At 42.3% G+C, this 14,089-nt stretch overlaps 1 protein-coding gene across 2 annotated transcripts in view; it reads right to left on the reverse strand.

The window, feature by feature from the left end:
- Nucleotides 1-435: 435 nt before the first annotated feature.
- The window catches only part of shmt2 (serine hydroxymethyltransferase 2 (mitochondrial)), a 41,736-nt gene continuing 28,082 nt past the window's right edge, over nt 436-14,089 (reverse strand). Inside the window, exons 6-12 of one of the 2 annotated variants that reach the window (XM_083660536.1) lie at nt 12,935-13,057; nt 10,646-10,785; nt 5,996-6,158; nt 5,330-5,429; nt 3,670-3,825; nt 2,501-2,608; nt 436-2,149 (exon numbers count right to left, since the gene is read on the reverse strand). In XM_083660536.1, the coding sequence (XP_083516662.1) occupies nt 2,022-2,149; nt 2,501-2,608; nt 3,670-3,825; nt 5,330-5,429; nt 5,996-6,158; nt 10,646-10,785; nt 12,935-13,057 (918 nt within the window). In that variant the 3' untranslated portion in view covers nt 436-2,021. The remainder of the gene's footprint in view (nt 2,150-2,500; nt 2,609-3,669; nt 3,826-5,329; nt 5,430-5,995; nt 6,159-10,645; nt 10,786-12,934; nt 13,058-14,089) is intronic. The other variant, XM_083660537.1, reaches the window with a different exon arrangement.

Genomic DNA, 14,089 nt, shown 5'->3' on the forward strand with positions numbered 1-14,089 from the left:
GAGCAAACAATTCCATTCCAAACAGGTCCTCTTTGGGTTAGAGCACAAGTGCAGCAAAGTAGTACAGCAAGTAGACAGTAAAGTGAGACTTCTGTAGATCACTGTTCACTAATGCAGTATCTAACGAGGACAGTTTCTGCCTCCCAGCCACACCCTTAAAGATAAACTACAACCACACCCAGAGCCCACCATCGACCCTCTGGTGCTAGTATTCCTCCTACTCACACACTACTGGATCCTTTGTTCCCCAACTCACACACACATCTATGCTCCCATGCTAACTTTTAACGCATTTCAACAGTTGATATCTTCCCCCACACACTTAATTAATCACCAGTCAGGGTTGTTCAAAATATGAAAACCGTGATACACATATGAATACGTATATACTGTAAAATGACACAAACCAAATTGTATTTGAGTTATTGGATTTTTTTTTATTAGGATTAATCATTTATCTATAATAAAAATGTTCTGTAAAACAAAGTAATTTCAAACTTGCGCTGATGTGAAATGAACTTAGGTAGGCAATATCAGATGATTTGCAAACAATATTGTAAAATATTTATATTTTGGCAACATCCAGTCTATTGGCTCTCAAAATGTTGCGATTTGGAGAATACTTTTGGCTCAATCTAGAAGCAGACTATTGTGCGAAGTCAACAAGTATCCCAATGATATCTCCCACCTCCTTTTCTTTCTTTTCTATTGTGCTGTAGGTAGAGATCTTGCTTGCTCACTGATGCAGTGAGAACAATCAAAACACAACCAGATGAACCAGGCAACCAAACAAAAAACCTCTGAAGACACTACGTATATCAAATCTAGCTGCTCCACAATCTCCATCATTGAACACTCGTCATGGCATAATATTTCACAGAACAAACATGGAGTGATATTGCATTGCAATGTGTTAAATCTCTTAAAATACAAAATGAACAAATGAGCTGGCATTTTCAAACTTTAAGACGTACCATGTGAGGTGACGAAAGTTCCAGATAGTTAATTCTGTTTAAATAAGACATAGAAAAGTATATACTCTTTGTAAACACGTGCACTGTAAATGACAGCATGAAATAGTCCACAGTGACATTTCTATTCATTGTTACATTTGGTTATTTATCTGTCAAAATTATTCGTAAACAAAATAAAGGAGATACAGGTAAATTATTTCAAATGTGTAATTATGATATGGCAGAAGAAAAAGAGATAATCAGAAGAACAGGGGGAAAATCCTGCTTTTCACTGACTTGGACCCGACCCTACTAACGCTTATTCCAGAAATCACCAAGTTAGAGGGCTATCTTTCAATAATTATTCTGAAACAAAACTTTGAGTTAGCATAGACTCTCACTCTAATTTCTGATTTAGGATACCCCCCCACCCCAAGAAGAAGAGGGTAACAGGCTAACAACACTGCTTGGTGGAACACTCCTCTAGAACATAACAACAGTACATGGCTGATACATGTACATATCTCCATGTAAATATAATCATCTACATTAGTCACAATAGTTAAGACATTTTACAGCATTAAGACTCTTCGGTGCATCTAATTATACCCAATTATAAATGAATCATGTAGTGCAGTCTGTGACAGCAAGAGCTTCACATAGCAATCTGTGCGTATGTTAGTTGTTGTTTTGATTGATCTTCTGACTTTTTTGAAGTTGTGGTGCAAAGACAACAGCTGGGAAAGAAATGTTCACACAAAGAGATCTTTACACATAAATATAAAATAGGTTCTGTGGCGCTACAAAAATGACTCAAATTTCTTTTCTCAACCTCAACACAGAGACCGTGCTTGTACATGCATGGATTGAGTTGAGTTGATTGATTGGATTGAAGAACGGAGGACTTGCAAAAAAGTATTACAAAACAATGTTCTCCCAGAAAGAAGTCTGTCCGATTCAACTCCAGAGATATCCACATTCACACATGCACCAACCACAATCTCTCCCTCTCCCTCCACACACCCTCCAGTCTGCAGCCCTGGTGCTCCGGCTCCCCGTCGGGCCGGCCTAGTGGTCGTGGAAGCCTGGCATGGGGAAGGGCCTGGCGAAGGCTTCCACGCGGTGCCGCAGGTCAGCGATGCGAGCCACAGTCTCTGGGTCGTGAAGCAGGAAGTCCTTAAAGTCCTGGAGCTTTCCTACAGAAGACACAGGAAGAGGAGGGGGAGAGAGACCGAAAGAGATAGAGGGATAGGCTCAGCATTTTTAACTTGTTCTTTTATCACCAACGGGCTTTTGATTTCCTCTCATGTTAACAGTGGCCACATAATTTAACCATCTCTCTAGGCCAGGTACAGCAGACACTCGTGTGTAGCACCTGGCAAAGATGTTGTACTTCTTTTGTTGAGTGTGTTAATATATACATTCGACAGTTTCAAATGGTTGCTTTGAGCCCAAACAAAACAAATCAAGAAACAGCATGAGGTACATAAATGTTGCCAACCAGCGTGTTACATCCTAATCAGTCCCCTCGCCTCCAGTAGGCTTACCCGTCTTTTTCTTGACATCCAGGGCGATCTTGAAGCCCTCGTCCATGAACTCGACTACCTGTACAAAGTGGGCTTCTTTGAACTGTCTGGAGGTCAGGGCCGGTGCACCTGGGTACAGAGGAGAGCACAGGTGTGCCGTGAGTCGCGGGTTAATGGAAAAGCTTTATCCTCGAATCAGGAGGGGCCATTTGTTCACAGGGGGATACCGGGTGGCAAATTGCCGGTTTCATTCACAATTTGTCTCAAATTTGTAGTTGAAAGGTGGGAGGCGATTGCCCCGAGAAAGCAGATTGGATTCCCCAAGACACTGCAGGGTCCTACGGTGCAACCGTCACCGCCGTGTGGGACTGAAATAAGTTATCCTGAAAATTGCTACTTGAGATTTAAAGTAATGGATTGAGTTTTAATTTGCTTTTTACAAGTCCAACTCTTTCTTTCTTGTGCTTCTACATATAAAAAAAGAGGATATTGTGTGGTCTTAGAAAAAAAAGGGATGTTGAAGAGTGTCCTAAAGCTTCATGAAAATTGAGTGACTAATTCACAGACTCTACATACGGTATGACAAATCCTACTGACTCAGTCCAGCCACTAGGGTTTGGCAGATAGTGCAATAATATATTTGAGTTCACATTTGACGAAACTCAGGAAAAGGTAATAATAAGTGCAGAGTATTGTAGGTGAACTCCATCTAGCCTGAAGGAAAAGCTAAATGTGTGGCTCTTGAACTTCCTGGAAGACGAGTGAGTAAACCAAACAGACTTAATTAATCAGAAGCTGCTCAGTGCTTGTGGCTTCATTGGTGGCTGGCCAATTTACACATATGCAGATCTACATTTTTGAGAAAGTCAGTAAAAACGGAAGGTTTCAAGTGCAAGATAAATGTGATATAACTCCTCCCCTATTCGTTAAATGCAAGGTCAAGTTTAGCGAGAACATATCAAGATCAATATCTTGAGAAAGTGAACGATTTCATGGCTTCCTGGTGTGGGATGATTCGTGTCGGTGTTTAGGCACACAAATCCCGTTCATTTCTAAAAGGGAGAGCACTGCTTTTCTTGCCTTTTTGTGCTCCTTATCATATCCCTGAATAAAAGCAGCAGGGAAAGTGTGTCAGGAACCTGGTCTACCTCGTCAAGCTAAAAGCAGTGCAAAGTGAAGCCGTGCCATACCTAGCCTGAGGCCACCAGGAGTCAGTGCGCTCTTGTCCCCGGGGCAGGTGTTCTTATTAGCAGTGATGGACACCAGCTCCAGCACCCTCTCCGCACGCGCCCCGTCAATGCCCTTAGGCCGCAGGTCCACCAGCACCAGGTGGTTGTCCGTCCCGCCTGAAATATTCAGCATTCTTAGGAAAAACTTTTTGAAGAGAAGGGGAGTTTGTGGTTTTTTTTAGACCAGAACTTGTCTTCTCAGCTGTCACATCATACTTGCTCAGCCTTGGTGCGACATGAATGAAGTCGCGCTATTTCACTCGTTAGCCTTTAGGATATAGAACCGGGGAGATAAGGGAATATCAACTTTGCTCTAAAATGTAGTTAAACAATGAACCCAAATGACTTTAGGTTGTGTAGTGTTGTTTTTCGCATCTTCATGCTCGTCATACATCTTCCCTCGTTTGTCCACACACTAACTTTATGCCGCTACAGGCCCTGTATTTACACATTCAAATTTATTCCGGGGAGAAATTAGCATAGTGCGTGTATTACTTTTCAAGTCATAAAAACGTCATAGCAGAAAATATAATCAGTGATCCAGATAAAGTTAAATTATTATTATTTAAATTCAATGTCATAAATTAACCGTCAGAATCACCTTAAAAAGTAAATTGTGTGTATAAAATTAGATGCACTGTAAATAACGAAATAATTCATATACGAAATTATGCATTTGCCCGTACAGACTGGATTATTCATCTGCTTTTTAAGCTATGTTCCTTTTCTCCAGTTTGAATATGTTAGGAAAACACCAATTATAAAAAACCTTCTAAAAATTCACACTGCTGAGCTCCTCTGTCCCATTTTTCCTTTAACAATTAATGTAACCATCGAACTTGAATAAGAACACATTCCTATTTACAAGTTTATTATTCATCAACCTTTTTACAATTGTTCTAACAAACGTCTACAAAGGGACTGAAAAGCAGGCTGTGGGCACTCACAATGCAGTGTAAGCACAGGACAAATCTGCGGTGTTTTTGCTAGGCTTTTCTGAAGGCTACACATCCCAAAACAGCTGAGGCGAGCATATTAAATGCTGTACAACGCCAAGGAAATCCAAACACCTGCTCAAAACCATAACGTGACCACTTTCGGTTGATTTTCTTCTCTTGAACGACAGCGCAAATACACTGACATTAGCCTATTCGCAAATCACGAATTTGAATGTATTTCTGTTTTTACCATGCAATTTGCATTTTGTGACAGGACATATTTGTCATTATTGATGTGTTTCCCGTGTGTTTCTTCTTGTTGTTGTTTGCTGACCTAATATCTACTTGGGAATGAAGACGGCATATTTAAAGGAACACTCCGCACATTTTCAACCAGCTTTGTATCATTAGAACATCAGTAGTCTATCAGAAAACTGTAAACTGTTTTGAAGTCTGTCATTTAATTTGACAGTTATTGAGTGTTAAAGTGTGGACCAGTGACATCACTGGTCCACACTAACTCAAATTAATAACTCATTAACTCAAATCAACTCTCAATAACTGTCAAATTAAATGACAGACTTCAAAACAGTTTACAGTTTGCTGATATACTACTGATGTTCTAATGATACAAAGCTGGTTGAAAATGGGCGGAGTGTTCCTTTAAGTCCAAGTGACATTACCTGAGACCAGCGTGTAGCCTTTGCCGAGAAGAGCCGTGGCCATACATTTGGAATTCTTTAGGACCTGGGAGGTATACTCTCTGAACATTGGAGACTGTGCCTGGACACACGTGAGAAAAACACAGAGAGAAACGGTTGAGTTAACCAGAATAGTGCACTACTTTACTACACAAGCTGGAGTTTGTTGGGGGTTCATGGTCTAGAGAAATAAACATGTCCATTGTGCAGTGGATGGAAAGTTAACCCATTCTTCTCTAGCACAAATGAAAAGCAAAGATAAATATATATCCATCTAATTTATCTAGTTAAAATTCAATCTCACTATAGCACTTTTAGTAGACAGCACTCCAGAAACAGTATTGCAGCAGTAATGGGTTATCAGCTCTCCATCTAGCTTAGCCTTAAGGTGCACTGCAGACAGTAAACATTTGCTAGACAATTAAAGAGAAAATGCTTAGGTCAATGAACAAGGTCCTGGGTCAGGTTACGCAAAAGCATCTCGGTGGCGAGTTAATCTTTATTTAACTGTAAATACAAGTTATTGCCAAATTTTTTTAGGAAATACCTCAAAATAAAATATCTAGTGGACCAGGAAAAGAATGTGTAGCCTCGACAAATGAGGTATGGTTTATATTTACAATGAAATCAAGTGTTTGTTTGGCTGACCTGTCGGAGTGCTACAGCCACACCAGCGATAGCATGGTTGTGAGGTCCACCCTGGAGGGAGGGGAAGACGGAGAAGTTGATCTTGTCCTCAAGGTCGTACATGATCTCCTTGCCCTTCTTGTCCACGGAGCGAACACCCTTACGATAGAAGATGAGGCCGGCCCTGGACGTGGACAGAACAAAGGATTCTACAGTACTGACCAAGCCTCTCAACTAGGTTAACCACGTGATTTTTCTCTAAACTCAAGGCAGGTTTCTTCCTAGATGGTCGCCATCAGATACATTTTTTGGTAAATGAGAACAAGAGTGAGGCCAAGAGACTTGGGCCTAGTCTCTCAAAGCAGTCTATCTCTTCCACAATCTTCCAATGTTCCAGAGACAGTCTACTTCAGCCCATTCAAATGTGGCCAGAGGAAGTTGTCATAATTCCAATGAAAAAACGCTTCAGACCGGAAGGAAGTTCGATGGTATTTGACCAATCATGACATGTAAACAAACCCGAGGCAGGTGATTGGAGGAATGAGCGGATGTCCCGCTCATTTCAGACGGGCTACAGACGGGTAGGCGGGAGCATTTGCATTTGCAAATTGTGGGAGCCAACGCATCTGTTTTAAAATGAGATTTTGACGGTATGATAATCTTAGGCAAAAATACAAACCGGTTCACGGTATCGTGCACCTCTATCTAAAATCGCTGTATACAAAAAAAAAAGAAAAGAAAAGAAGATTGCCATTGATTTATTTTTAAATTACGTATAACAATAGTAAACAGTTGTGGGCCTATGTTAAGTTAACTGTATGTTATGGTTATAGTCGAACATATAGAACATAAATAATTGAATTATTTGCTGAAGATTAGACGGTGTGTGATGCGTTAAAGGAGAATCTTCCCCCTTCTGTGGTTTCTCTGAAGAAGGTTTCACAGAGGGGGAAGATGGGCACTGTAACCCCATCCGGGGCAGATCAACGCTGACTGCTGTGTTGCTGTTAGCTTAGCTTCTAGCTATTAGCTAAATAATTATATTTCCAACCATAATGAACCGTGATCTGACAGAAAAAGTGTCATTTAGAGAGCGCGTGCACTCCCGTCCATCATGCCCCACGCAGGCTCTCGTTATAGCCTGTTTGAGGAGACTACTCGGAGCTCAAAATCTTCCGTGGGCATCCGAATGAAGCCAAACTATTTCGGTGAGTAAAACATCATATTTTAACCTGGAAATGAGGACCGTGGTGTAAAAAACCGAAATTCTCCTTTAATACTATTATATGATATTTTTCATACTATTATACTTCTCTAAATATTTATGTTGCTCTGCACAGCCCAAGACACTTTATTTTACAAATGTTCTCAAAAGTGACACAATCTACGTTTGAACTCTTCCTGTCTCCTAACTCGCGGTAAATTGACGCAGCTATCAGCGACAGCACGTAAATTCAGCCAGACACGGCCCAGAGCAGAGCATTAAAGCTAACTTTTACTCTGCCCCACATCTCATTTTGGGCACGACGTGTCCTAAACGCAGCATTTCACCGTGCAGTGCAACGTTTCTGTTGGTGAAAGTATGCGCATGTGTGTGTCTCGAGACTCCTATCATCTAGCGACTTGTAACTAACGGCATCTCTGACTACACATTGCCTTTTCACCTCCTTGTGGATATGAGAGAGGGTTTTGGAACTGGTATCCTGGAACAACATGGTAACGAAAACGGCCGGTTGCTCAACTCCCTGCTGTGGTGGGTGGTCACCCTGGTTGTCTAAAAAGGCAGAGGTTCTCAAATGTTTTTCAGCCAAGGACCCCTTACAAGATAGAAAATATACCGGGGACCCCCCCAAAAATTGATAGTTTCGTTAGATTAGAATGTAATCCATAAACCATTTTAGATTTAAAGCATAACATATTTTCGTTGAACTATGAAGCTTTTGCACACAAAAAAGTTTTTATTTTTATTTTCCTGAAAACTTTTCCCGGACCGCCTGGCAAAGTGCCACGGACCCCTGGGGGTCCCCGGACCCCCATTTGAGAACCACTGGTCTAGGGGTGGAGATGTACTTGATTTGTGTAGGATGTGCAAGACCGACGTTCCAAAGGGATGCAGGATCTGCACGTGAAGACTTGCATCAGCCAGTATATCTCCAGCCTCAGGTCTATTGCTGCCACTGAATTAATGATTGACACAGCACTCCCATTGTGCTAGATTCAAAATGCACTGTCTACTGTATGTACCTCATCATGCAGTACAAATTCTCCTCCAGAAGAAGCTATCCAGAAGAACCTATGAAGCCGCTATTTTAGGCCATGGTACTGAGTTGACACTTTTTTTTAGGTCGCCAGTTGTTCATCCAGCTACCCTTCAGACTCTACCGACACCCCATACTTTTGAACAGGTTGTTGAGTCTGCTACATCAACCTTGATTTAATTCTCGATACAGATGGCAGTTCGTCGCACCTTTCTGATACAGAGCAGGCTATGCAATAACAAGCAACACATTTTGATGTGCTAGAATCTACAGCACTACCGCCTCGAAACATCTGCTCAAATGGCAGAAGTATTTGCACGAGGGCATTTTAGCTAATAAATCTGCTACAATTTATACAGACTCCATATGCTTTTGGTATACTTCATGATTTGTGGATGTTATGGAAACACGGCGGTTTCATCGGCTAATCGGGTGGTCCGTGAAAACATCATGTTTTGGTTGACAATCTATTGCAAGCTGTCTTTTTACCATCTCAATTGGCTGTTGCGACCCTGTCTCCCTGGGTAACTTGTGCAGAAGAAGATGCTAAACAGGCCGTGCCTCATCCTACTCTGGTGGCTCCCCAATGTCGTCGAGTGCAACCTACAACTTCTGCCAGCGCTGTCCCTGAATGATGTCATTGTGTCCGGCGCTAATGAAGTGGAACAGGCTGTTTGTCACAGCAAAGGTTGCTACCCCTCGGCGTCTGGCATGTGGCCCCACCCTGACGCTCGTATCATTTACCCACGTTCCCTCCTACCTGCTTTGCTTTTCAGCCCCATCGGCTGCACGGCGATGCCACAGCAGCACCACCATCGCACCATTTATTTCTAGGGATGCACCGATATGAAGATTTTGTCCGATGCCGATAACCGATATTTAACATTGCTGTTATGGCCGATAACTGATATTTACCGATGTCGATATGATCTGTATAAAACCACATTTTTATGATCATCACATTTTGTACATACTGAAAAACACATGTTAACACTGAATTTGAAAAAGTTATGCATTTCTTTATTTGCAAAGCCTTTGGAAAAGCCCATAAATCATAGATTTACTGCATTATTTCATATCAATGTGAAGAATTTGGCTGATAATGATAACCGATATTAACATTGCAACATCTGACCGATACCGATATGACCGATATGTTAAAAAATGACCAACATCGGCCGATACCGATATGATTGCCGATATATCGTGCATCCCTATTTATTTCTCTATCAAACTAGTCCAATAACAAGAATGAAAACAATTGACACATTTCTGTGCTGAATGAATGAATATTCAACACACAGCATGATTCATCTATAAACCTATAGTGCAATAAGGATAACTGTGGAGCCGCCCCAGGGGTCATCGATGATGTGGAAATCAGTGGGCACGGTTTTGTTCCAATGTACTAAGGATTAGTAAACCATGAGCACAGATTTGGATATCTACATTGATAACATCAAAGAGGGACTTTTAGGCCTATATACAGTGAGCCAGAGCCATTACACACAGCGTGGCATACATATAGTGAGCTGTAATAGCCATTTGGCACCTAGACCATAAGTGAACCATTGATTAATCACATCAGTATCATCTAATTTATGATCCGATGTATTTTGGTGACAATATAAAACCCATTTACTCGGTATAAATCATGCTTGTAGAAAAAGCATGTTAATTAAAATTGTATGCAACTCTGTGGGTCGTTGTGGTGTCCCTGTTTGACATGATCAATATTACACTAGAAACGAGAGTTCTTTGCGTGCTCGCACAGACTAGATAAATAAATATATATAAAGAAAAAACACCTGAGACCCCGTTCTAAGAATCCCACATTTTAAAAACGTGCAATACTTTCTGATGCCTTTAAATCAGCATGACCAAAAATCTGTTTGTTGCCGTCAGCCCTATTGGTTCAGTGTGAGGGCAGGACTTGACATTAACTGTCTGATGCACTTGTCGTTCGGACAAGTACATTTACCTTCTACTTTGTCCAGGCACAAAAGTCATAGCCTGGTATGCAGCACCAATGCATCCTTCATTAGTGTCTGGACACTTATCCGCCACTGATTCAATGACGTATTTTTCAGCCCAAACTGATTGGTTGCCATCTGTTGTCAATCATCGAACTCTTTGACCAATTGCAAAGCAGGACAACTTCGATGATCCTCCGCCAAATAACTTAAATTGATAGGAAGAACTGAAGGTCTTGCTAAAAAAAATACATAATTGATCTCAAGCAACATCCTAATAAAATTATTATTTTTTTTTTTTTACAGCAGCAGTAGTGGGCTTAGCTAACATAGCTAACAGCTAGCGAACAAGCCTTAATGCCAAGCCCTGGAGGGTATCCCGTGTTTCACACCTGGCTCCTCGGAGGGACTTGTGTGTGGTAGAGGTGACCAGGTCTTACCTGGCTCCTCGGAGGGACTTGTGTGTGGTAGTGGTGACCAGGTCAGCGTACTCGAAAGGAGAGGGGAGGCCCTTGCCGGCCACCAGGCCACTGATATGGGCCATGTCAGCTAGCAGGTACGCCTTCAACTCTGTACACAGCTGAGGGAGTAGAGGGGTGAGAGGTCAAACGGAGAATTAAGATTAATATATTTTCAAACACACTGAGGCAGGAAGTCTTTTCAGCACAGGACCCAAATCATGAATTTACTCTCCCGATCGCTGCGAGTATTTTTGCATTAAAATAGATTGTTATTCTTGGCATGCAGGGGCAACTACTACCGTACTATGAGAACTCTAAAACCAAATGGATGTTCTAATAAATTCAACACTTGTCCATTTTGGACATTTAATCACTCTTTTACTCGTGTATTGTCCAGGAACATGTTTCAATCTGCCTCAAACTCCATCTCAGTCAATGTACATGCATGTGCATTTTATTAAGACTGCATCTGTATAATGTTAAAATAGGATATAAAATGTGCGATACAATCTCAAGACATTCAATTCTTCCCTACAGTTAAGCTTTCATATTGTTATTCTAGCATGGCAGTTAGTATCCTTTCAAAGGGCAAATATTTCAAAAATGAAGTCGCTGTAAGTGTAATTACACTCCTCAGCGAGTCTTCAGAGGCTCCGAGTGTTTACAGGATAATTCAATAAATCCTTGCCAGCGTTTATTGAAAAAGGCACAAACAATAAATAGCTCGCTAACATGCAAATGGCTCCCTGGCGAACGATCAGAGCAGTAAACAATCTTTTTTAGAGCCCCAATTAATATGCATTATCCCCGACAATCTCCCTTCCCTCTCCTATCTCGACTCAATCGGCACGTGCTTATTAGATTAAAAAGGGGAAGGGAGACGGTACGGTTTACTGGAGGGAATAAAGAACACAAGAGGGTGACATAGAGCACTGGATGAATGCCGATGGGGAAACAAATGTGAGAGGGGAGAAAAGTGTGTGTGTGTGTGTGTGTGTGTGTGCGTGTGTGTGTGTGGGGGGGGGGGGGGATGAGGAAGCCAGCTCTAATCTAGTGTAGATAGCATAACCCTCAGAAGCTGGAGGGGAGCCCAGCCTGGCATCCTCTGCCATCAAACAGTGAATAGCTCCACAGAGAAACGCCAGGGGGTGGTGTGGGGGGTGGGGGGAGGATATATGGCCGCACTTCAGGCCTAATAGTTATGGTGCTTAATAATAAACACACATCTCTGTAACACTCCATCTGATGGTACAGGCTAAAGTGGGACACTCCGCAACGAGGGCCAGTCATGTGTGTGTGAACGCACCTCCAGTGGGCGGGTAGAACACCAAAACAAATAAAAGGGGGCTCTTGTGCACTGTGCACAGAGAGCAGTGAGGTTAAGGTAGCTGCTGTGTGTGTGTGTGTGTGTGTGTGTGTGTGTGTGTGTGTGCGTGTGTGTGCGTACGCATACGAGAGAGTTCAGTCGAGTGGGTGAGCGTGAACTTGTGAGTGTAATCTGTAAAGGGCCACAAAAACAGGGTGTGTGGAAAAAAATTAACGTTTGAATGTGAATGGTCAACAATGAGTCCAAGCAGACAGGATAGGATATATACAGATTACACAACAGAAATTAAGAGAATGACTTTTTGAAAGTGGTTCTTCTGGCTATGTCAGGCCCAACAGCAAGGCATCGGGGCTGTATAACAGCTCAAAAGTAATGGTTGAGACTGAGTTTTAAATAAGGAGAGAAACCTGGTTCCTAACCTTCCAATGACAGAAGAGGAATGGAGAGAACAGGTAGCAGGTGAAGAGAGAGAGGGTGAGAGAGAGAGAGGGTGACAGAGAGAAAGAGAGAGGGTGACAGATCTCGACTCTTCTCGTCCCTGGCACCCCAATGGTGGAACGAGCTTCCACCTTCGGTCAGGACTGCTGAATCACTGCCGATCTTTCGGAAAAGACTAAAGACTCACCTTTTCAGGCTCCATCTGGGCCCTTCTTGATCTAACTTCTTTCTCTCTCTTTCTATAAAAAAATAAAAAATAAAATCCTAAACTAAACTCGTACCACTGTTCCTTCAGAAATTGTAGTTGTCATAGACTGTGCTCCATAGTTGATTGCTCTATTGCTGACAAAAAATGTGTTATTGTAAGTCACTTTGGATAAAAGCGTCTGCCAAATGACGTAATCTAATGTAATGTAATGACAGAGAGAGAGAGAGAGGGTGAAATAGAGAGAGAGGTAAAGCCTGGGTGAGTTTTGAGTAAGGAGGAAGGGCTCTCCGTGCACCTTCTTGATCCGGGCGTAGTCAATGAGGCGGGCATAGGCACTGGTGCCAGCGATGATGAGCTTGGGCCGGAACAGCCTGGCCGTCATCTCCATCTGCTCGTAGTCGATGAGTCCTGTGGCAGGCTGGAGGGAGACGGAGAGAGAGAGAGAGAGAGAGAGAGAGAGAGAGAGAGAGAGAGAGAGAGAGAGAGAACAAGGAGGAGAGAGGGAGAGGAGGACAGGAGAAAAATGGAGACGAAGAAGCATATGAGATTGATGAGAATAGAGCGAGAGAGTAGAGAGGAGAAAAGGTCAAGAGACGCGGCGGAAAAGAGGGAGTGAGTGGGGGGGTGAGACTGTCAACGCAGCTGAGGAGCAGGAGCAAACATCAACACGGAGGACAGGAGAGATCAAATGTTTGGACATTGGAAGTTTTAGATTAAGTACTTCAGCTACCTTAAACGAGAAAGGCATTGGTCTAAGGGACACATTTCAACCTAGCCTGTAGCCCTTTCACACAAGAAACCCATCAAAGTGAAAGATTGAGTGTGCTGTAATGGTAGCGGTTTGTGTTCTTTACACACGACAGTCAAGACATATGCTGTTGCCATCTTCTGGACATTACATTTAACTGCTGGAGTCTCTGCGGTTTAAGAACACGGGCAGGTTCATCTCTCCGTCCACCCGACTCCCGGGACCTCTCTCATTTCCTCGTCTGTCCAATTCCATATTTTCCTAAATGAAAGTAAAGCTCCAGCCCGTCGTATGGTGGTTTGCGTTCCCCTCCTACTACAGTCCTAATGTTGTGATTGTTCGGTACGTGTCATTTTTTTTGGTCATTCAATTTTCTTTTCAGAAACAGCAAACAACAACAACAACAACAACAACAACAAAACAAACATATTTTGCCAGAAAAACCTGACTGTTGATTGATCATGAATGACCGGTCTAATTGTTATGTGTGATAATGATATCCACGTCTCCTGAGCTTGGAAATGGACAGCACTGATATTACATCAGAACAGCAATATGGTCCCGCCCCCTTTTAGGGAGAAAACACAAGCCACTCACCATTGACTTCAACGCTTCAATGTGAAATAGCAGTACCAAAAAAACATAGAAAAATAACAGAATTAATTGTCATGTCAAATTACAGTATGTGGTAGATTCCAGGTT

This window comes from Poromitra crassiceps (assembly GCF_964638095.1).
Source record: "Poromitra crassiceps genome assembly, chromosome: 25".
Classification (NCBI taxonomy): domain Eukaryota; kingdom Metazoa; phylum Chordata; class Actinopteri; order Beryciformes; family Melamphaidae; genus Poromitra; species Poromitra crassiceps.